The sequence below is a fragment of the Macaca nemestrina genome, chromosome 7, assembly GCF_043159975.1.
Source record: "Macaca nemestrina isolate mMacNem1 chromosome 7, mMacNem.hap1, whole genome shotgun sequence".
NCBI classification, from domain to species: domain Eukaryota; kingdom Metazoa; phylum Chordata; class Mammalia; order Primates; family Cercopithecidae; genus Macaca; species Macaca nemestrina.
This window is the reverse complement of record NC_092131.1, coordinates 159,316,174-159,339,906: the sequence shown is the minus strand read 5'-3', so window position 1 is coordinate 159,339,906 and position 23,733 is coordinate 159,316,174. Positions and strand designations below refer to the sequence as shown.

At 48.1% G+C, this 23,733-nt stretch overlaps 1 protein-coding gene across 13 annotated transcripts in view; it reads left to right on the top strand.

The window, feature by feature from the left end:
* The window catches only part of LOC105491574 (StAR related lipid transfer domain containing 9), a 155,966-nt gene that overhangs the window by 106,809 nt on the left and 25,424 nt on the right, over positions 1-23,733 (top strand). For 7 of the 13 annotated variants that reach the window (XR_011606126.1, XM_071067015.1, XM_011758108.3 and 4 more), the window contains 8 exons: positions 502-584; positions 710-813; positions 6,241-6,431; positions 6,923-7,394; positions 9,247-19,464; positions 19,650-19,847; positions 20,262-20,445; positions 20,855-20,992. Coding sequence is in view for 12 of the 13 variants with exons in the window: in XM_071067015.1 (XP_070923116.1) it covers positions 502-584; positions 710-813; positions 6,241-6,431; positions 6,923-7,394; positions 9,247-19,464; positions 19,650-19,847; positions 20,262-20,445; positions 20,855-20,992 (11,588 nt within the window). In the remaining variant the exon portion in view is untranslated. The other 6 variants (XM_011758135.3, XM_011758129.3, XM_071067016.1 and 3 more) reach the window with 6 other exon arrangements.

The window sequence follows — 23,733 nt, the reverse complement described above, 5'->3', positions numbered from 1 at the left end:
ACTCTGAAATTGGTACCTGTGTTCATTAGGTCTGTCTCCCTAGGAAAGTCTCTGAGCCTCACTTTCCTCATCTATAAAATGGGGATAATAATAGGATCATTGTGAGGATCAAATGAACCTTATAGTTCTTAACAGTGTGCTTGGCACTCAGTAAACACTCATTATCATTATTACTATAATTACCGCTACTGTTATTAATCTATGCAAATTCTGTCTGTCCTTTGATACTGAACTGAGATTCCTCCTCTTCCATCAAGTGTTCCCTGACTACTCCACCTGGAACTCAACTTCCTTTCCCTTGGAGTAGTAGAGTTCTTCCTGTCTATCTTATTAATTCAAGATGTATGCTGTGAGATACAGAATTAATACATATCTTATCAACTCAGCAAAATTATCAGTTATCGAGGGCATGACTTTGTCTCATAGAACAGTACCCTACACATAGTATGTACTCCAAAACATGAGCTGTTGATTGAATTCTCACTTGTCTCTGTGCTGCAGGAGCTGTCATAACCCTGGGGAAGGCACAGAAGTTCCGATTCAACCACCCAGCAGAGGCTGCTGTCCTGCGGCAGCGAAGGCAGGTTAGCAGGGCTGTGTTTTCTAGGTTATTGCTGGCCTCCCTGTTTCCACTTTTTAGAGGAAACACCAAGCTGGGAGAGGTGGAGGTGATGACAGCAGCCTCACTGCGCTTTTTTCCGTGTTCAAGGTTGGAGAGGCCGCTGCTGGTGGTGGCTCTTTGGAGTGGCTGGATTTGGATGGAGATCTCACTGCCTCCCGGCTAGGTCTCTTCCCTTTGCTTTGGAAGGAAGGGTAAGAAATAGCTGCTCATACTGATGTGGAACCTACTGGGTTCACTTCTTAGTCCATTACAGCATGGATCAGGGTGGGGGTGGGGGGTGATTAATGTAGCAGCCAAGGTCTGAATGAGCCCTTGTCTGAATCAACTTGGGCAAGTCATTTGATGATGCTGAACTAGCTGCTAAGTTTGTAGTTGGCAGGGAAGTGGTCTTGGCCCTTGTTCATTTCTTGTTTGGTATTTCAACATTTTCATCACTGAAAGAGGTATTTTATTTGATGTTCCTATGGCCACCTTTTCTCTCTCCACAAAATTTAGCTGTGATGTGTTTGTGGACATCTTTGTTTTGAGCTTACCTTCCTATATACTCCTTTAAATTCTGGCCTACCTGTGTGTGAGCTCGTAGTATATGTCACATAGTATATGTGAGCGCATAGCTTCCAGAACATACAGCTTTCTCTGAGTTTTTAAAGATAGTATGTGACTGAGAATCCTTTCTTTCTCATAACCAAGAATCCAGAACTGTGCATAAGAGAGGCAGAAACTAGAGGAACAATAGGAAAATATCTTTGGGTTCTACCCTCTCATACCCACTTTGCCTGCATTGTAACTATGAGACACTGAGTCAGAGTTCTACATGTGATTGATGGCAACTACTTTTCTACTTCATCCATTTCTACATAAAACACCATTCCCAGATCTAGAAGCCTTGCAGATTTGGTACTGGGAATCCTTCTATTCCTGTACATCAAAGTGACCTCTGCCTTAGAGATTTCCTTTAGAAAATTTCAGCAGGGGACTTGGTGCCTGTGACATCACTGGTGCTGGGAGGCTGCCAAGCACCTTGAGCACAGGGTCTCAGTAGAGTTACGGTGGCCCATAGTTTCTTCAGAAGGATCCAGCAGTTCTTTCCTCAGGCCAGCAGCATTTGATGGCAGATGAAGACAATCTTATGTCTAACCTTGGCAGTGAGGAGTGTTGGATACAGGAGCAGAAGTGCTCTGGTTCAGGGCCGGGCGTGATGGCTCATGCCTGTAATCCCAGCACTTTAGGAGGCCGAGGTGGGCAGATCACAGGGTTAGGAGATCAAGACCATCCTGGCTAACATGGTGAAACCCTGTCTCTACTAAAAATACAAAAAAAAAAAAAAAAAAAAGCCTGGCATGGTAGCACGCACCTGTAGTCCTAGCCACTTGGGAAGCTGAGGCAGGATAATTGCTTGAACCCGGGAGGCGGAGGTTGCAGTGAGCCGAGATTACGCCACTGCACTCCATCCTGGGTGACAGAGCAAGAGTCCATCTCAAAAAAAGAAAAGCAATGTTCTGCTTCAGGAAACATGAACAGCAGGCAAGTCCTCATAGGAGAGCTGCTCAGTGAAGGATGCTACAACAGAAATTTAATGAAGGATGATCCTAGTGTTGAATAACCGAGAACTCTATGGGATGGAGAATAAGGTAGAAGAGGTGACACAAAGTGGATTCAGGGCTTAGGCTGGAGCTTTTGTTTTGTCAGAGCGACTTTCCTTCTTTGTAGTGAAGTCATGAAAGTAGCTCCTATTTTAGGTAAGGTTTGTGTTGGGAAGACTCATTGAAGATCTGTTTTTCCCACAGTTCAGAGGTTTACAGAAAATATCACTGCAACTTAAATAGCTGAGAATGGAAGAGATGCATTGCAGCAGACAAAATTGGTTCATGTCCTGGCTGTGGTACAGAAAAGATACGTGACCTTAGGCAAGTCACTGAACCTCTGAGCCTGTTTCCCTACCTCTAAAGAGACAATACTGCCATCTGTTTTCCAGGAATTCTTGTGATAAAGATCGAAAGAGCGAGTATATATGCATGGTGTGGACACACCCCACAACCCCTATTGCTGCCAGCAAGGCTGCCTCCCTTTCTCTTTCCTGTCCTCCTGTCTCAACCCAGCTCACCTGTCCACCCCAGAGTAGATCATGGTGTTGTGCTCTTCTCCTGCCTTTTAAAAGTCTTCTATGGCTCTCTAGCCCCACAGGCACTGACATGACCTTTCAGACACATAAGCATGTGTCCTTTCATTCAGAGAAGACAGGAATTTCAGAATCACGCCCTCTCCCACACACTGCCTCCACTCTTGAGCCACCAGCTCTAGGAGCCCTGGGCTGGTCCTGCCCAGCTACCGTAGTCAGCATCTGTGCCAATCCGTGGTGGAGGTGGTGTGGTGTGGTGCTCAAGTCTGTGATTGGGCAAAGGGACCCGGGAGAGGAACCTGCACGACTAGAGAAAAATATAAATTGTCAGCTGGGCTCCCAGTCTGGATTTGTGGTTGTGTGTCTACGAGTCTCTCCCTCTGCTCTTGGATGGGGTTGGCTCCAAAGCCTCCCTTTATCCCAGGCTTCCTTTCCCTCATTTGTCTCTGGAGCAGCATTCATGAGGAGGCTGCAAAGCTGGAGCTGGCTCCAGAGCCAGGGGAAATCGACCAGTCTGCCTTTCTTTTCTCCTTGCAGCAGTAATCCAGACCAGAGAGGAATTTGTCTTTGAATACCGTTGCCTGTGTTCTTGGCATTTTCCCATTTGGAATTTTAGGGGGTTAACCTTAAGTGCCTAGAGCCTGGGAGCCACTGTTGCTGCTGCCGCTGCCACCACTGCTGCCACTGCGGCTTTAGTAAGTAGATGCTGCTGCAATCTGCTGCAGAAGCTGCCAGACCCCGAGACTGGGGGAGGGCTGTGAGAGAAGCAGCAGGAGGGTGCAGTGGAGTCCTCACAAGCAGATGACTAGGCAGCAGCCGGGGGATACTGGAGCCACCAGAGATGAAGGGCAGAGGTCCCTTGGCTGGCAGGTAAATGAAGACTTGCCCTTTGTAATCTACCCAGACATGTAGCATAAGGTTGCTATTTTCTTTTTCACCTGCTTTCTGGGAACTTGACAAAATGTGCTTAGCAGAGGGGCCATTCTGTCTGATCGTGTGGCCTCCTGGGTGAACGCGCTGCATCTATAGAAATCACAGCAGACAGCCTCTCCTTACAGGTCCTATTGCTCTGCAGGAAACAATATCATAGCTGCCACTTTCTTAGGTGAACGGTAGGGAGCGCCCCTTCTAGGGAGAAGCAAATTGTAAATCTGAAGGTTGAGGAGAAAGCCAGGCAAGGAAGCTGAGTAATCTCAGAGTTCAGATAAAGATCCTGTCTCAGCCTCCTGCATCTGGTGGTCTGTGGGTCTTAGCTGGGTTTGTCTAGAGGACCCTTTGATGGGCTCATGTTTGTAATTCAGCCATTTCTTTAGTCAGACAGAATTTGGAGCAGTAATACAAGCATGATACATATAGATATATGCTTCCTGTTAACTGCTTTTTCTATTTGTTTGGCATTAACAGGTTTCTATTCCAGTTGCTATCCTGAGCCTCCGCGTAACAGAGTACCCTTCCTCTTTCTGTATGCTCCACTTTGTATATCTGGCCTTTTGCCCACAGCAATCAGTGCTAGTCTTCTGAGCACACTCACTCAAGTGTCTGGACATGTTCTAGTCCTTGGACCTGTTGCAGATTGAATGACCTCATAGCCTCCTTCCCTGGGAAGAAACTGGTTGTGTCAGTTCCCACTCCCATTCCCCCGGGCTATTCCACCTATCACTCTTCACCCATCCAACTTTCATTGTCCTCCAAAGGCTGCATTATGAAATCTTAATTTCTTCCAAGGCAGGGGCGGCAAACTTTTTCTGTAAAAGGCCAGATAGTATTTTAGGCTTTGTGGGCCATATGGTCTGTGCTGCAACTACTCAGTTTTGCCAAGGTGGTGCAAAAGCAGCCCTAGACAGTAAATAAATGGGTGTGGTTGTGTTCTAATAAAACTTTATTAATAAAAACAGGCAGCAGACCAAATTTGGACTCACGGGCTTTCATTCGTGGACCTCGTCTGTGATACCCATGTGATTTCATTCTGCTGTACGAAGTGGTAGATCTCCTAAAAAGTGGTTCCCTTACAGCATACTGGTCATACTGCCTGAGATACGGTTCCAGCATCAAACCAATAAGCTTCTCCAAGCTTCCAAGTCATGACATCCTGGGATTGTAGGGAAGGCTGGATAAAGCAGGCTTGATTCTAACTTTTTTGTCAGCCTCTGGCAGAATCTGACTGTTCCCAGCCACTCCCATTCTGTGCCCATCCTGGGGTATCCATACAGTTGGCTCCTTTAAATACCTAAATAACAGGGATGAAGATACCCTGCAGAAAAAGCATTTGAGGTCCTTGCATGACCCCAGGGAAAGGTCGGCAAGTGAGTAGAAGCTGTCAGTTTCCAGAGTAAGCCTCTGAATCATCTGTGGTCACATAGGAACCTGGTGGCAGAGTAAGGCATGACTAAAATCTAGAATTTTTTAGGCCGGGCATGGTGCATAGTGGTTCATGCCTGTAGTCCCAGCACTTTGGGAGGCTAAGATGGGGAAATCACTTGAGGTGAGGCGTTTGAGACCAGCCTGGCCAACATGGTAAAACCCTGTCTCTACTAAAAATACAAAAATTAGCCAGGCGTAGTGGCACATGTCTGTAATCCCAGCTACTTGGGAGGCCGAGGCAGGAGAATCGCTTGAACCCGGGAGGCAGAGGTTGTAGTCAGCCAAGATCTTGCCACTGCACTCCAGTCTGGGTGACAGAGTGAGACCTTGTCTCAAAAAAAACAAAATCTAAAATTTTTTAAAGCTGTTTATTATGGAAGACTTCAAATACAACACAAATTATCAACTCATGGCTAATCTTAGTTCTTTTATATCCACACTCACTCTCCCTCATTCCCTCTCACTGGATCTAGACAAATTCTTGACATATTTCACCAGTAAATGCTTCAGTATATATCTCTGAAAGGTGTGGTAGAGTCTAAAACTCTTGGATCCTATTCCAGGGCTTATTCACTGAAAACAGCTCTCAAGTGGAGACCAGCTGTGTTTTGGGTCACACACACAGGCATGGTGTGTGTGTAAATTATCAGCTGGCTTTTGCTACCAGATCACAGAGGATTTCTGTTTCAGGGAATGGAGATGCAGTAACAATCTCTGAATATGTAGGAGAGAGTGTTTCTGGAGCTTCTGCTTTACTGAGTGTTTCCAACATATTTTTAGCAGACACCTTTGGATTCTTTTTAAAGGAGCAAACTTCTGAATTTAGCGAAAATGTTTTTGTGTCTTTTTAAAAAGAACAATTTTCCTGGTGATTTTCCTTATCTACAGTGGATCTGTGTTTCTGCTAAACCCACAACTCTAAGAATACGTCAGTTTAATGACCATTCTCCCCTCCTGCACTGTGACATCATGACCTGCCTGTGACACCATGCCTGTTTGTCCAAGGTTGCCAGAAGTCCAAAGCACTCTCTACCCTGTTGATTGCAGGGGCTCTCTTGGAAGGCCTTATACTGCTGTCAGTTTGTCCTGAGCTTGGTTTGCATTTCCTGTTGGGTAACCTCAGCTGCTTCTGTGACAGGAGAGCACTTGAAGAGCAATGTGACGAGGACCATCAGCCACCGAGGGATGGAGAGACATCCCACAGGGCCCAGATTCAGCAGCAGCAGAGCTACGTGGAGGATTTGAGGCATCAAATCCTAGCAGAAGAGATTCAAGCTGAGAAGGAACTGGAATTTGACCAAAGTTGGATTAGCCAGCAGATTAAAGAAAGTAGGTGTCCACCACTTAATGTGTTTGCCTGACCTCCTTATTCTTTCATTTTCATGCTTCCTCAGCCTTCTGTATTCTCTCTTTGGTTTTCTTTGTGATATGATGGAATCTTTGGTATTAGATGTTCTCTTTTCTTTTAGACACCAGAGGTTCTTATAAGAAGAGGGCTGGAAGCAAGAATAAGGAAGCTAATTTCCTTATTGTCCTCAGAATTATGGACCTACTACTTACCACTCCTCATTTGCTTATGTGTCCATACACTACTGCCTGCCCTAACATGTGCCCACTGTTGTGCTGAGGCTTGAGGGTCTTCATTCCCTTACCCTGTGGTAAGGGAGCCCTGTAGCCCTGCAGCCCTCATCCTGCCACATCACCTTGGCCAGCTCTTTCACTCCACACAGGTCCAGCCATGGCTGGAGGTGTCTGAGTCCAGGCAGCCACAAGCAGGGAAGGAGATGCTGAACTTCTCTCTGGGTGTTTTTGGTTCCCAGACCAGCAGTGTCTGCTCAGAGAAGAGACCTGGCTGGCCAGCTTGCAACAGCAGCAGCAAGAAGACCATGTAGCAGAGAAAGAACTTGAGGCATCTGTGGCACTTGATGCGTGGCTTCAGACAGATCCTGAGATTCAGCCATCCCCATTTGTCCAAAGTCAGAAAAGGGTGGTGCAACTGCAGCTCCTGCGGAGACACACTCTTCGGGCAGCAGAGCGGAATGTCCGGCGGAAAAAGGTCTCATTCCAGCTAGAGAGAATCATCAAAAAGCAGAGGCTGCTGGAGGCCCAGAAGAGACTGGAGCAGCTCACGACATTGTGCTGGCTCCAGGATGACAGCACCCAGGAGCCCCCATACCAGGTCCCCAGCCCTGATGCCACAGTCCCACGGCCTCAATGTAGAAGCAAATTGACGAGTTGCAGTTCTTTGAGCCCCCAAAGGCTCTGCAGCAAGCACGTGCCCCAGCTACACAGGTAGAGCCAGTAGTTGTCACCTGGAAGCACTTGGTTAAAGTTTACAACCTTGTTGCCCAGGTAGTGTTCTGTTTTTCCCCATGCCTCATTTCCTCAGTCTGTGAAATGGAAGGATGTGTATAGTCCTCTCTTCCTCATGGCTTTTTCTGTCTTCTGGCTACTCTTCTTCCTTCTGTGTATATCGTTTTAGATTCAGGCCATTCCCATCTTCCTTACCCTCCAAGCAGCAATTCTTGCTTCTTTGGTAATATCTTAGGAGTAAGGATCTCGGCCTCATTTTTCATCTGTTCCTTAGACCTGGACTATCCATATATGTTTCTTTGTAAGTCACACCTCAGTCTTGTCATGCCTGTAACCAGACTCTTGACTCCTACACCACCTCCCTCCCTGACCCACCACATCAAGTGAGCTTTCTGACCCCACCTCCCACCTGGTGAGTAAGCTCTCTTTTTGACTCCCAGGTTCAAGTTGGGACCTTCCTTCTTTTCTCTATTACCCCTTATATGCCATCAAGGCCAGGCTGTATTATCTCCCAGACTCGTTGGAGCAAGGGTTTCTGTCTTATATCTCTTTATATCCTCAGGACCTAGCACAGGTTCTCGTCCATAGGAGGTTCACAATTAACGTCTATTGGTGTTATGTTTGCTCACCTCTCTGGTCTTCAAAGTACTCGGTGGGCTTTTTAAAAATTTAATATGAAAAAAATTTAAACATATGCCAAGTTGGAAGAATAGTATATGTATCACTGATACTATTCAGCGATTATTAGGCTTTACACACTTGCCTACCTTCCCATTTTCTGAAGTTTTTTAAAGCAACTACTAGACACCTTGTCCCTTTAGTTCTGCATTTCTAAGTATATACTTCTAAAAAAAATGGACTTTTCTTGTAACCACAGTGTTGTGACAGCTACCAAAATTAAGATTATTTGATGTATTCTAAAACCTAGGCCATGTTCAAATTTCTCTACTTGCCTAAAACTATTTACAGTTTTCTTTTTTCTCTCTCTTTTCTCTAACATGGTTCAGCATTAAAATGGTTGGTTTTTCAAATCAAGATCCAAGCAGGATTTACATGCTGCATTTGTTTGTTGTTTTTCAGGTTTCTTTTAACCATTCTTCTTGTTTTATTTGTAATCATTATTTTTACTACTTCATATTATTGATAATTACAGTTCTGTAGAATGTGTATCACTCTATAGATTTATCTTTTGCTTCCTTATAATACCATTTAAATTGTTCCTCTATTCCTCATATTGCCTATTAATAGGAAACTTTCCCTGTAAGTGTGATTAGCTTCAGTTCAGTTTTTTTTTTTTTTAATTTTCTTTTTTGAGACGGAGTCTTGCTCTGTCGGCCAGGCTGGAGTGCAATAGCGCAATCTTGGCTCACTGCAAGCTCCGCCTCCCAGGTTCACGCCATTCTGCTGCCTCAGCCTCCTGAGTAGCTGGGACTACAGGTGCCCGCCACCACACCCGGCTAATTTTTTTAAATTTTTTTATTTTTGTAGTAGAGACGGGGTTTGACTGTGTTAGCCAGGATGGTCTCGATCTCCTGACCTTGTGATCCACCCATCTCGGCCTCCCAAAGTGCTGGGATTACAGGTGTGAGCCACCGCGCCCAGCCACTTCAGTTCAGTTTTTTAATAAGATGAAGAAATTGAGGAACAGTGTGGGCCTGGAGCTTCTTGGAGAGCTAGGACTAGTGTCCACAATTTCCTTGAATACCTAGGGAGCTTTTCTCTGGCTCTGAAGTCAATAGGAGACAGTGACATTGGCCTTGTTTTTAACCTCCTTCTGTTCACAGGAAGTAGTACCTCACGTCTTCTGAGATAGCTTTCCTTGTCTTCACAGCATTTTCCTAAGTTGGGATCCCTCTACCACATTACCACCTATGCCTGACCCTACTCACCAAACATCAGAGAAAACATCATCAGAAGAGTGTTTGTCACAGGCTGCTTCCTACCCTCCAAGGACAGGGTGTCTCCGCAAGAACGGCCTGCATTCCTCAGGCCATGGGCAGCCCTGCACAGCCAGAGCAGCCTTGTCCAGGAAGGGAGCCTCAGCTCCAGACACTTGGCTCGCCGTGAGTCCCAACTCTGTTGGCATCCAGGAAATGGAGAGGGTGGGTAAGCAGCCCCATCAGATGGTGATCCAGGGCTTAGCATCTCTGAGGAAATCAGCTAACAAGCTAAAGCCAAGGCATGAGCCAAAGATCCTCACCTCTACTACCCAGACCAGAAGGGCAAAAGGACTAGCAGACCCTAGCCACACACAAGCTGGGTGGCGAAAAGAAGGTAACCTTGGGACCCACACGGCTGCTAAGGGAGCCAGTTGCAATTCCCCATATCCTCATGGACCCAGGCAGACTGCTGGGCATGGAAAGGCAGTCAAGACTTTTTGTACAGAATACAAACCACCTTCTCTAAGCAGGGCATCAAAAAGGCATCAGAGGGTTCTGGCAGCTAGGGTCAGAAATATTACCAAAAAGTCCTCTCACTTGCCTCTTGGCAGTCCTTTGAAGAGACAACAAAATACGAGGGACCTAGACACCATGGCCCCACTCACAGATTTTAGTCCAGTAGTGGATCATTCAAGAGAAGACAATGATTTTTCTGACTCAGATAGCAGCTACTCAGTGGATTCTCTCTCGTGTGTCTATGCCAAAGCCCTGATAGAGCCGCTAAAGCCAGAGGACCCTCAGGAGAGGAAGTGGGATTTCCCGGAGCCAGAGAACTCTGAAAGTGATGACAGCCAAATATCTGAGGACTCACTGGCTGAGAAGAGGTACCAAAGCCCACAAAACAGGCTAGGGGGAAATCATCCCACCAACCACCATGGCCACCCCAGGACCAGAGCTAGAGCTTCTGTGAGGGGCTTCACTGCACCCTCAGACAGTGACCTACTTGCTCAAACTCACAGAAGCTTCTCCTTGGATAGCCTGATTGATGCTGAGGAAGAACTAGCGGAAGATCAGCAAGAAGAACCTTGCCCTGGTTCAGCCGATGAGATACCCACAGAGACTTTTTGGCACCTGGAGGACTCCAATCTGCCTGTAATGGACCAAGAGGCAATATGCAGGCTTGGTCCCATCAACTACAGAACAGCAGCTAGGCTGGATGCCGTCCTGCCAATGAGCAGTTCGTTTTACCTTGATCCTCAGTTCCAACCCCGTTGTGAGCTCCAACCCCATTGTGAGCAGGCAGAGTCACAGGGAGAGCCAAGCTACTCTGAACAGGCCAACTCTCTCCAAGGCATGCAGCTTTCAAGAGAGAGCCCACTGATGTCCATGGATTCCTGGTTTTCCTGTGATTCTAAGATCAACCCCAGCAGCCCCCCAGGAATAGTGGGTTCTTTATGTCCAAGTCCTGATGTGCAGGAATTTCACCACTATAAGGGGGAGAGACCTGGATACTGGCTAAATACTGAGGAACTAAAGCCATCAGATGCAGAAACGGTTCTGCCATATAGCTCCAAACTGCACCAAGGCAGTACTGAGCTGCTCTGCATTGCAAGAGATGAGCACACAGCCTCTGCTTCTGATATGTCGAGGCTGTCTCTCTGGGGAATTCAAAAGCTTATTCAACCAGGAGCTGATGGCACTTTTCAGGGCAGATGCATCCATGACACGACCCAGCAGGGCAGCTCTGAAGCATCCCACAATTCTAGTGTATCAAACGTGCTGTCTGCCTCTGCCACCACATTGACTCATGTAGGCGGCACCCACGAAAGGGACTGGTCTGCCCTTCAGCAAAAGTACCTCCTTGAACTCTCTTGCCCTGTTTTGGAGGCCATAGGAGTGCCCAGGCCAGCTTTCCCCTACCTTGAGGAAGACTCTGGTTCCCTGGCCCAAGCTTCTGGTGAAGGAGGAGATACTTCATTGCCAGTTGGCCCTAAGGTATCTAGCAATCTGAATCTCAACAACTTTCCAATCCATCTGTCCAGAATCAGGCGTTTGAGGGCAGAGAAAGAACAGGACAGTTTAAATGCCAAATTAGAAGGTGTTTCAGATTTCTTTAGCACTAGTGAGAAAGAGGTGAGTTATGACGAAACTTATTCAGCAGACTTAGAATCATTGGCTGCTTCTCGATCTACAAATGCACAGGTCTTTGCAGTAGGGAACACGATACCAGGTTCCATGACAGAAGCATGTGAAGTCAAGCAGAACAACTTGGAAGAATGCCTTCAGAGTTGCAGGAAACCTGGACTGATGACTTCCTCTGATGAGTATTTTTTCCAGAAGAACGCTTGTCACAGTAATGTCACTACAGCCACCAAAGCAGACCATTGGCCTCAAGGCTGGGCTCCTCTCAGGAAAAATAGTGCAGTCCAGCCAGGGCAATTAAGTCCTGACAGCCAGTACCCACTAGAGGAAGAGAAGACAGATTGCCAGGAGAGCTCTAAGGAAGCAGTTAGAAGACACATAAATATCTCCTTTGCCTTTCCTTCAGGTCCAGAGCTATACCTTCACTCTGCTGCCTGGAATCCATTGTCATCTTCCCTGCAGCCCCCACTCTTGGAAACATTCTATGTGACCAAAAGCAGGGATGCCCTGACAGAAACTGCCTTAGAGATTCCAGCTTGCAGAGAAGTAAGGGTACCTTCCCCACCCCCCAGGGAAGCCTGGGGCTTTGGTCACAACCGCCAAGCTCTCCAAGATGCTTATTTGAAGAATAATTTGCCAGTGCTGTTACAAAACCAGAATTCTAAGGTTGCCTCATCTCAGCAGGTCACAGCTGAGATACCAGTAGATCTGAATACCGGGGAAGTCATCAGAGAATCAGGTAAATGCCCTGGAAATATTACAGAAGAAAGCCGTGATTCAGTTTATTCTTCTGTTACTCAGAACAGACATTTTCTCCCCTCTACCAGCACAAAAGTATGTGAATTTGAAAATCAAGTTGGAATCTTAAATAAACACAGTTTTCCAGCACTTGAAGGAGGAGAGGTCACTGCTCAGTCCTATTGCAGTGTTTCCTCAGACAGCACTGAGTCTGGGAAGCCTCTCCTCCTCTTTCTCGAATCTGAGGCATGTGAGGAAGAAGAGCTGGATCAGAATACAGTTCTGAGGCAGACCATCAATGTAGGCCTTGAGAAAGACTTGCCATGGGAAAGTGCTGTTTCTTTGAAGTCCAGATCAGTACATCATAGAGTAAGCAGCCCAGGGATGGTGGCCCAGGATGAGAGTCCAACCCCTAAGTGGGAAGGGAAAAATGAAACTAGGCTTCTTGAAAAAGCTCTTCATCCCAAAGATAGCTCAGAAGAGTTTAAGCTTCCAGGCACAAAGCCTGCATATGAGAGGTTCCAGTTAGTTACATGCCCTCAGGAAAGAAACCCCGGTGAATGCAAGGGTCCTGGAAAGTCACAAGGAATGTTAAATCCCAACGGAGAACCTTCTGAAAAGAAACAGAATAAAAGAGTTAATAATACTGATGAAATGGCTAGGCTAATTAGGAGTGTAATGCAGCTGGAAAATGGCATCTTAGAAATTGAATCTAAGCAGAATAAGCAGGTTCATGCTTCTCACACACCAGGTGTCGATAAGGAGTCAGTGTTCCAGGACCAGAAGGAGCAGGAGAAGACTGACCATGCCCTTAGGCCAGACAGCTCTGGAAACCTTTTGACCTCTAAGGATCAGCCATCTTCTCCAAGACAGACAGATGCTACTGTCTTTAGGGATAGTGAAGCTGGAGAGATGGAGGTTAACAGCACTGGGAACCATCCCCAGGTCCAGAAAATCACCCTGAACCCCTTCAGGTCAAGGGAAGGTGTACAAGAGAGTGGACCTATGAGACAGCACACCCACCCAGCTGGATCAGACAGACCTGCCAGGGATATTTTTGAGTCTTTAGGGAAACACACAACTTGCAGAGAGTTCACCAACACTTCTTTTCGCCCACAGAGAATGAAAGCCTTGACTAGAGCTCTGCCATTGCAGCCCAGGCTAGAGAGGTCTTCTGAGAATAATGGCCAGTTGGTAAAAGCATCAGCAAGTCTCAAAGAGCAGCCTTGGGGCTTAGGAAGTCTTGAGGAATTGGAGACTGTGAAAGGTTTTCAGGAAAGCCAAGTTGCTGAACACTTAAGTAGTTCCAACCAAGAGGAGCCAAAAGCTCAAGGTAAAGTTGAAGAAATGCCTATGCAAAGGGGATGCAGCCTACAGGAAGAAAATAAAGTGACTCAGAAACTTCCTAGTCTCAGCCAGCTTTGTAGGGACACATTTTTCAGCCAGGAAACTGTCAGCCCGTTACTAAGCTGGACCGAATTCTCTACAGCTCCTCCTCACCAAGACCTGAGTAATACCTTGCCCTTGAATTCTCCAAGGCGGCCAAGAAGCTGTCTTCATGTACCTGGTGTTCTAGGCATCTCTTCACTTGACTGTGTGCTGGATCTCACAATGTTGAAAATTCATAACAGTCCCTTGGTAACTGGAGTACATCATCAGGACCAGAGTACAGAGACCAGAGGCCACAGCCCTGAAGGAAATGTTAGAGGGGGTTCTTCTGAGGCACACACTGCCTGGTGTGGGTCTGTGCGATCCATGGCCATGAGATCTCATAGTCAATCTGGTGTACCAGAGAGCATTTCTCTGGGGACAGAGGACAAGATCTCAGCAAGCACCAGCCCCCAAGACCATGGAAAGGACCTCAGAATCACCTTGCTGGGTTTCAGTACCAGCGAAGATTTTGCTTCTGAAGCCAAGGTGGCTGTGCAGAAAGAAATAGGAGTCAGTTCACTGAACAAGGTCTCTAGCCAGCCTGAAAAGAGGGTCAGCTTCTCCTTGGAAAAGGATAATGACCAAGCCAGCAAGCCAAGGCAGAAGGCAGAGAAGGAGACTGAGGACCTTGGACTGACCAGCAGTGTTTCCTTAGCACCTGTTTCCTTGCCAAGGGTGCCCAGTCTGGAGCCTAGGCTGTTGGAGCCCTCTGACTATGCATCCATGTGTCTGGCCATCTTGGAGGAGATCAGACAGGCAAAGGCCCAGAGAAAGCAGCTTAATGACTTTGTGGCCAGAGGCACAGTCCTTTCTTACTGTGAAACTTTACTAGAACCTGAATGTTCTTCAGGGGCTGCTGGCGGGCCTCAGTGTAAACAAATAGAACTGTCATCATCAGACCAGACCAGGAATGAGGGTGAAGCACCGGGATTTCATGTGGCATCTCTATCTGCTGAAGCAGGGCAGACAGATCTGTCAACTGATGAGAGGAAAGTCCAGGCCACACCTCTGTCTGCAGACAGCTTTCAATCTCTGCCCAATACGGAAACTGACAGACAGCCGTGGGATCCTATGCAGGCTTTCTCCCATGCTGCCCCTGCTCTAGACAAAAAACATTGTGCTGGAGAACTGAGGCAGTTCGCGGGAACAAGTGAACCGTTTATATGTCACTCTGGTTCTTCTGAAATCCTAGAGAAAAAGAAAGATGCAACCAGAACGCCTTCCTCTGTTGATCCTTTGGCCCCAGACAGTCTTCTTTCTTCAGCACCTGTGGAGGGGGTCAGGAGGGTAGTATCAAAGCAGGTAGTGGCTGCCTTATCTTCTCAGGCCCCTTGTGATGATCCTAGAGTGACTCTGCATGAGCTAAGTCAGTTAGTTCCGCAGGAGACCGCAGAGGGCATACCCGCTGGCAGTCAGGACAGCAGCCCAGAGCATCAGGAACCCAGAGCTCTAAACACCACATATGGAGAAGTTTCAGGTCATTCGTTAGTGACTGCACAGGAAGAAAAAACAGCCCATTTTGAAAGTCAGTCTGTGACCTGTGATGTTCAGAATTCTACAAGTCCCTCAGGGCCTAAGCAAGACCATGTCCAATGCCCTGAGGCTTCCACTGGCTTTGAAGAAGGTAGGGCAAATGCCAAACAAGATACCGTTCTGCCTGGAGCTCTGACAGGGGTTGAACTGAAAGCTCCCACACAGCAGTGTGTGAAGTGGAAGGAGAGTGTTGGGTCTGGGTTGACAGAAATCTGCAGGGCTGGCAGCAAACATTCCAGACCAACTCCACTGCCAGATCAAAGACCAAGCCCAAATCCTGAGGGAATTGGAGAGGGAGCCCCATGCAGATATCCAAGGGAAGCTTTACATGGCCCTGTCTTCTCAAGGAACCCTGAAGTCAGCAGGACTCTCAGCGCGTCTAGAGGAAAAGAGAGCAGAACTCTTCCTTGCCGACAGCCGTGCAGTTCTCAACCTGTTGCTACTCGTTCTTATTCCTGCCATTCCTCTACTCTACTGTGTTGTAGAGGTGGTGACCTGGGGAAGGAGCCTTTCAAGGCTGCTCTACGTACTGTCTACCCACCCTGTGGAGTACCTTCCAGGGCCTATGAAGTGGATGAGACAGGAGAGACCTCTTCTAGGGGACCTGATGTGCTCTTGACACATGGCCTTGAGCCCAAAGATGTTAATAGGGAATTTAGTATAACAGAGAGCAGCACTTGTGAGCCCTCTACTGTGGCTGCTATCCTATCTGGGGCTCAAGGCTGCAGATCCCCTTCTGCCTCTGATGTGAGGAGGACAAGTTCCTTCAGCCACTCAGCTACTGATGGAAGCTTAGGATTAATAGGCGCTCCTGAGAAAAAGGTTGCTGAGAACCAAGCAAGCACAGAACTTGAGGCTACCTCTTTCCCTGCAGGCATGTACTCTGAGCCACTGAGGCAGTTTAGGGACAGCTCTGTAGGTGACCAGAATGCACAGGTGTCTCAAACCAGTCCAGAACCACCTGCAACAACTCCGGGACCACACACCCTGGATTTAAGTGAAAGGTCTGTGGAGAGCAAGTTGGTGGCAGAGCCACGACATGAATGTTTTGAAAATACCACCAGATGTTTTTTGGAAAAGCCACAATTTTCCACTGAATTGAGAGATCACTATTGCTTGGATTCCCAAGCCAAGTTTGTAGCAAGGTTAAAACATACCTGCAGCCCCCAGGAAGACAGTCGCTGGCAGGAAGAAGAGCAGCACAGAGACCAGGCTTCAGGTGGTGGTGAAGGCTTCACCCAGGGTATGAATCCGCTTCCTTCTGATGAAGGTGGCTTAGATAGCTGTCAGATTTTAGATGCTAGGAGACAGGAGGTGGCTGTGGCCAAGCCTCCTGTGTCCAAGATTTTATCACAGGGCTTCAAAGATCCAGCCACTGTGTCCTTGAGGCAAAATGAAACACCACAGCCTGTTTCTCAGGGGCCTGGCAACCTCTATACTGGCAGAGAGCAGCCAGCCCTCAACCACAGGGGCTCACTTCCCATGACTGCAATCTTCTCTGGCCCCGAACGCTCCAAGTCCTCTCCCACACCACAGATCTCAGTTGTCAGCTCTTCTCGTTCTCTTCAGGAGCTAAACTTGAGTGTGGAGCCTCCTTCCCCTACAGACGAAGATACACAGGGGCCTGACAGATTGTGGAACCCACATCTCAGGGGCTATTCCACAGGAAAGTCAATGGCAAGAACATCTCTGCAGGCTGAGGACAGCAATCAGAAAGCCTCATCTCACTTGGATGATGGCACTACTGATCACAGGCCCCTGAAGCCTGCCACCCCTCCTTATCCAGTGCCTTCTACCCTCTCACACATGCCAACCCCTGATTTCATGACCAGCTGGATGTCTGGTACTTTGGAACAGGGCCAACAGGGAAAGCCAGAAAAACTGGGTGTCCAGGTTAGGCCAGAAAATTGGTGCTCTCAGATGGACAAAGGAATGCTGCACTTTGGCTCCAGTGACATCAGTCCCTATGCCCTGCCCTGGCATCCAGAGGAGCATGCACGTATCGGCTGGAAGCAATATGTTTTTGGCAGTACAGTCAATGTTTCCTGCAGCCAGAAACCCCAGGGCCTGACACCATCAAATGTGGCCCGGTGCTCCAGCATGGACAATGGCCTAGAAGACCAGAACTCCCCCTTACACTCTCACCTCAGCACTTATGCCAATATTCGCGATCTGTCAACCACACACAGCAGCACTGAGAATGCCCAAGGTTCAAATGAGGCCTGGGAAGTATTCCCAGGGAGTTCTTCAGTTTCTTTAGGAGACCCCCACATCCTGACGAGCTCTGAAGGAGTAGCCCCCACTTTAGGTCATGACAGAAGACCCCAGTTCAGCGGCCCTTCTGGTGAAGCAGACTGTCTGAGGAGTAAGCCCTGCTTGGCTGAAGGAAGTGCTGCAGGTCCAGCGGATGGGATTATGCTGCCGTATCCATCAGGGGCGGGCTGCCCTGTGGGACAGACCAGGACGAACATATTCGAACAGGGCACACAGACCCTTGGCAGCAGGTGCCACCAGAGCAGCACTGACATCTCCTTTGCTCAGCCTGAAGCTAGTGCGGCATCAGCCTCTGATCTGGCCTCATGGACCAGCATGCACAATCTGTCTCTCCACCTCTCACAGCTCCTGCACAGTACCTCAGAGCTGCTTGGGAGTCTCTCCCAGCCAGGTGTGGCCAGAAGGGAGCAGAACACCAAGAGGGACATCCCAGATAAAGCCCCACAGGCCCTGATGATGGATGGCTCTACTCAGACCACTGTGGATGAAGGCAGCCAGACTGACCTCGCCTCACCCACCCTGCGCCTCCAGGCTTCAGAGGCCGAACCTCAGGGGGCCAATGTGATCCTTGAAGGGCTGGGTTCACATACCTCAACTGTGTCTCAAGAAGAGGGAGATGTGCCAGGGGTACCTCAGAAGAGAGAGGCAGAGGAAACAGCACAGAAAATGGCACAGCTCCTGTATCTTCAGGAAGAAAGCACTCCCTACAAGCCCCAGAACCCTTCAACACCCTCATCCCACTTGAGGTTTCAGAAAGCCCCGCTTAGGCAGCATCTTCCTTCTGTGGGCCCCTCAGTTTCTGATGCTTTCCTGCCTCCCAGCTCCCAGCCAGAGGAGTCGTCTTGCATAGCTGTCAGCAGTCCCAGTCCCAGCCCCTGTCATTCCCCAGGGCTCCTTCCCAGTACTTCCGAGTACCCTGGGGACCCTAGGGTCCAGAAGAAGCTGGGCCCCACCAGCGCTTTGTTGGTGGACAGGGCCTCCTCCCCAATCCTCACTCTTAGTGCCAGCACCCAAGAGCTGGGTCTTCCCCCAGGCTCTTTGACCCTCTCAGCCCCTTCAGCTCACCCTGTTGAAGGCCACCAGAAGCTTGACTCCAGCCCAGACCCTGTTGGTGCCCCGAGGACTCCGATGGATAATTATTCCCAAACCACTGATGAGTTGGGCGGCTCCCAGAGAGGTGGAAGTGTATTACAGAGGAGTAACGGGAGGTCCTTCCTTGAGTTACACTCCCCGCACAACCCACAACAGAGTCCAAAACTCCAATTTAGTTTCTTAGGGCAGCACCCTCAGCAGCTTCAGCCCAGTACCACGATTGGGGTCCAAAGTAGACTGCTGCCACCACCACTGAGGCACAGGAGCCAGACGCTGGCCGACAGCTTTGTGCCTGAGGAGGTGGCTTCCCCGGAGCGTGGCCCACTGAGCGGTAGGGAGCCAAGTCAGTGGCGGAGCAGGACAGAAAATGGAGGTGAGAGTTCAGCATCTCCAGGGGAACCACAACGCACTCTGGACCGACCTTCTTCATGTGGAGGCCTCCAGCACCTCAGCCCCTGCCCTATCTCTGAGTTGATTGATACTGCGGGGCTCCGAGGTTCCGCCTTGGGCCTCCCTCAAGCCTGCCAACCCGAGGGGTTACTGCGCTCCAGTTGCCAGATGTGCATGGCCCCTGAGCCCCAGCACCACAGTCTGAGGGACCTCCCGGCGCATAACAAATTTAGTAACTGGTGTGGGGTTCAGAAGGGCTCACCTGGGGGGGTGGACATGACTGAGGAGGAGCTGGGGGCCAGCGGTGATCTCAGCTCTGAAAAGCAGGAACAGAGCACCCCACAACCTCCTAATGACCACAGCCAGGACCCTGAGTGGTCCCAGGGGGAGCAGATCCCCCTGCAAGTTGGGGCCCAGAACCTCTCACTCAGCGTGGAACTCACAGAAGCGAAATTGCACCACGGCTTTGGGGAGGCCGATGCCCTGCTCCAGGTGCTGCAGAGTGGGACAGGGGAGGCGCTTGCTGCTGATGAACCTGTGATATCCACCTGGAAGGAGCTCCATGCACGGTAAGGGCCCCCAGCCTGGAGTTGGGAGGGGAAGGGGTGGGTTGTGAGGAAAGAGAACCCCAGAAAGCTAATAGCTTGCTGTTTCCTCTGCCCTGGTTCATCTCTGGGATTTTCCAGGGGTCAGAGATAGCTCTTAAAGTGAAGGACATTCAGGGCCAGCTTCAGCGAATCATGTTTTGCCTCAGGCAAAAAAAAGCCATTGAGACCCTCAGGAGAAAGCGGGCTGAGCGACTTGGGAACTTCTGCCGGACGCGAGGCCTTAGCCCGCAGAAACAACTGAGCCTCCTGCCCAACAAAGAGCTCTTCGTCTGGGATCTTGACTTGCCCAGCCGACGCCGAGAATACCTGCAGCAACTGAGGAAGGATGTTGTGGAAACCACCAGGTAGGGTGGACCCAGAACCCTGCTGGAAGCAGGCTCTGTTGCGGGAGGGAAGTGTGGAGAGCAGGAGCTGAAGTTTTAGCATCCTGGAGGGTTCTCTATCTCAGACAGGGTATGTGGAAAGAGGACATAGAAGGGAATGGAGTGAGGGAGGGGTTGGGCAGAGAGAAGGCACAGGAAAGGATGGACAGAAGGGCTCTGACATGCTATGCAAGTCTGCAGGCCTGGGTCTCAAGGTGGCTTGGTTCTCTCTGTACAGCAACCTCTCCTGAGGCTAAAAAATCAAACTTTAAAACCCTGTGGGCAAATGGAGGATGGGTCTTTTAAGAAGGTGGTATCACCCAAGCTAGCCTTGGATGGACAGACCAGAACTGTTACCCACTCACCGTGTTCTTTCCACCCCGTGATCTTCCTCAGGAGCCCAGAGTCGGTGTCAAGGTCGGCTCAGCCACCCTCTGACATAGAGCTGATGCTGCGAGACTACCAGCAGGCCCATGAGGAGGCCAAGGAGGAGATTGCCCGGGCCCGAGACCAACTGCAGGAGCAGACTGAACAAGAGAAGCTGAGAATCCACCAGCAGATCGTTTCCCAGCTGTTGAGGGTGTGGAGTGGGGCAAGCCTCTGATTTCAGGATAGGCCTGGACCTCAGACTGGTCCACCTTCACCATGGCTACCTCTGAATCTTGGGACATGCATAACATTTGGAGGAGGCTGTGGGACCCCTGTTGTCAACTCAAAGCTGGGCTCACTCTCTTTTTACATCATCACACCAGCTCCTTTCCCTGGCCACGGCCTGGGAGAAAGGCTTTGGTGTGAAGTGCAGGGTATGGGGAAATATGAGCAGCGGTGGCTTTGAGGAAGCCAGGGCATGTGAAGCTAAGTCAGGGAGGCCCTGGGAGGTGGACAAAGGAGCAGTAGAGGTGAGCAGGGAAGGGGTGGCTTTGGGTAGGAGAGGGCATAGCCAGTGAGGGCACGTCAGAAGCTGGTAAATGGTGATTTGTCCTTCCTAGGAAGAGGATAAACTACATACCTTGGCCAACTCCAGCTCCCTGTGCACCAGCTCTAATGGAAGCCTCTCATCTGGTATGACCTCTGGCTATAATAGCAGCCCAGCCTTGTCAGGCCAGCTCCAGTCCCCAGAGAATGCGGTGAGTAGGCAGATGTTGGGAATGAGCCAGGGGCCCAGACTGCCAAGGCAAGAGTCTGGGCGGGATGCTGTGCCTCCTGCAGTCTGGGTGGGACGCTGTGCCTCCTAGAGGCCACTGCTGACATGAGCCCTTCTTATGTGCCGGCCTTTGGTTTTCCATTTAGTTTGCCCCTTGCCTCTTCTGTTTATTCATTCGTTCAACAAATGTTTATTCTGTGGGTATCGTTTTAGGATACAGCGGTGAGCAAAACTGTTCTTGTCCTTAGGCTGTTTGAGGGATAAATATTAAACAACTGATTTTATAGTTCAGTTATTGTTGCAGTAAATTGTTTGAAGGAGGGTTGCTAAACCAGCATAAAACCAGGGGTCTGACTTAGTCTGGAAGGTCACAGAGATATTCCGAAAACAATGTGTTTAGACTGAGACTAAAAGGATACGAGGTAGTTAATGCAGTAAAAGCTTAGTGGTGCTGTTATTGGGAAAGATGTGGGCCTAGCAAGTGAGGCCTTGAGGACGAAGAGTTTGAGGAACTAAATGAAGGTTAGTGTGGTTGGAATGTAAAGAGTGAGATGGGAAAATGACTTGAGAAGGAACTAGAAAATCATGTGGACTATAATGAGAGTTCTGGCCCCTTTCTAATCCATTTCATTGTGTGACTTCCCAAAAGTGAAAAGGCTGCTGAGAGATGATTGCTTGCTTTAGGGCACTGCCAGTGAAGACGAACAGAGGTGGATGTATTGGAGAGAGAGATCTACGGGACTTGGTGACTGGTTGGGTGTTAGAGGAAGGCAGAGCGGGGAGTTGAGAACAGCACACGCACTTTCGACTTGAGCAGCTGAAGGGCGGCCATGTGAACAATGACAAGGAACACTGGAGGGAGAACCAGGTTTTGTGTAGAAGATGATGAGTTTAGGTTTGTACTTACTGAGTTGACGGTGCCTGTGAGAAATCCAGGTGGAGCAGTTGGAAATCTACAGCTCGTAGGTAAGATCTGGCTGGGGATGAACATTTGAAATTCATTTTACAAATACAGCGTCATTTAATAAAAATAATATTTAAACAGTAGCAAAGGACATCCAATGTCAGGTGCATGTTTGAGTCTCCTATTTCCTTTCCCCAGAAGCAGTCATTTACCCCAGTTTGGTGTGTATTTCCAGGGATGATGTATATACGTCTTTTTGTAAAGCAGATGAATGGGAGTATACTGTACTCACTTTCTCACTTTGCTTTTTCTTTTTAAAAATATCTTTGGGATATCATTGCATATCAGTAAATCTAGTGCTGACTTATTTTATTTTTTTAAGAGCCAGGGTTTTGCCATGTTGCCCAGGTTAGTCTCAAACTCCTGGGCTCAAGCTGTTTGCCCAGCTCGACCTCCTAAAACGCTGGTATTACAGGTGTGAGCTACCGTGCCTGGCCTTCTTTTTAACAGCTGAATAGTGTTTCCTTTTTTCTCTTTTATTGCATGTTTTTAAGTTTGATGTTTTACATAGATAATATATTCATATAGTAGAAAGGGTACAAATATATACATATACAGGTTGAGCATCCCTAATCCAAATATCAGAAATTCAGGATACTCCAAAATCGAAAACTTTTTGAGCACTGTGACACCAGAAGTGGAAAATTCTACACCTGACCTCATGTGACAGGTTGAGTTGAAACACAGTCAAAACTTGATTTCATTCTCAAAATTATTTAAAACACTATATGAAATTACCTTCAGGCTGTGTGTATAAGGTATATATCCAACATAAATTTTGTATTTTGACACAGATCCTATCCCCCACATATCTCCTTATGCATATGCAAATATTCCAAAATCCAAAAACATTCAAAATCCAAAACACTTCTGGTCCCAAGCATTTTGGAGAAGGGGTACTCAGCCTGTAAAAGGGATACAGGGAAGTACCCGTCCCTGCCGTCAGTCTACCTCGTTCCTCTCCCTTACCCCACCCAAGGAAAGCAGTGTTGTTTCTTGGAAGGTGTCCTCTAGGGGTCTTTATACATACAAAATAAAGCATAGTATGCCGCTGTCCTATACCTTATGTATCTTTTTCACTCAGTATAATTTGGAACTCTATTTGAATATGCAGAGAACTTTCTCATTTTTTTCATTGCTGCGTAGCATTCCATTGTAGAGTTGCACCGTAATTTAAGCAGTATTCTAATTTGGGTTGTTTTCAGACTTTTGCTGTTATCAGCAATAGTACAGTGAATAACTTTATGCATGTATCATTTTGTACATAAGCAAATATATCTGTGGGATACATTCCCAGAAGGGCACTTGTACAAAGAGTATATACATTTAAATTTTTGATCGAGACTATTTTCTCTCACAGATGAGCTGATTTATACTCCCACCAGTAATAGCTGAGAGTTTACCTTTTCCCACACTCTCACCAACATGTTATCAAATGTTTGGATTTTTTGCTGAAAATTATATCTCATTTTTCTCATATGCTTAAATATTTTTATTTCCTTTTTCATGAACCATCTGTTCATATTCTTTGCTCATTTCTCTTTTTCTCTGACCAATTTCGAGAGTTCTTTGTATTTTAGCAAGAATAGCCCTTTGACTGATCTGAACTATAAGTGTTTGTTTCCCAGTGCTTCATTCTCTTTTGTCTTTGCTGATTTTGTTTGGGGCCACGCAGGCAGATATACTTGCCAGTTTTCCTTTTATGGTATCTAGGTTATAAATAATAACTAGAAACACATTCTTCAATCCAAAATTATAAA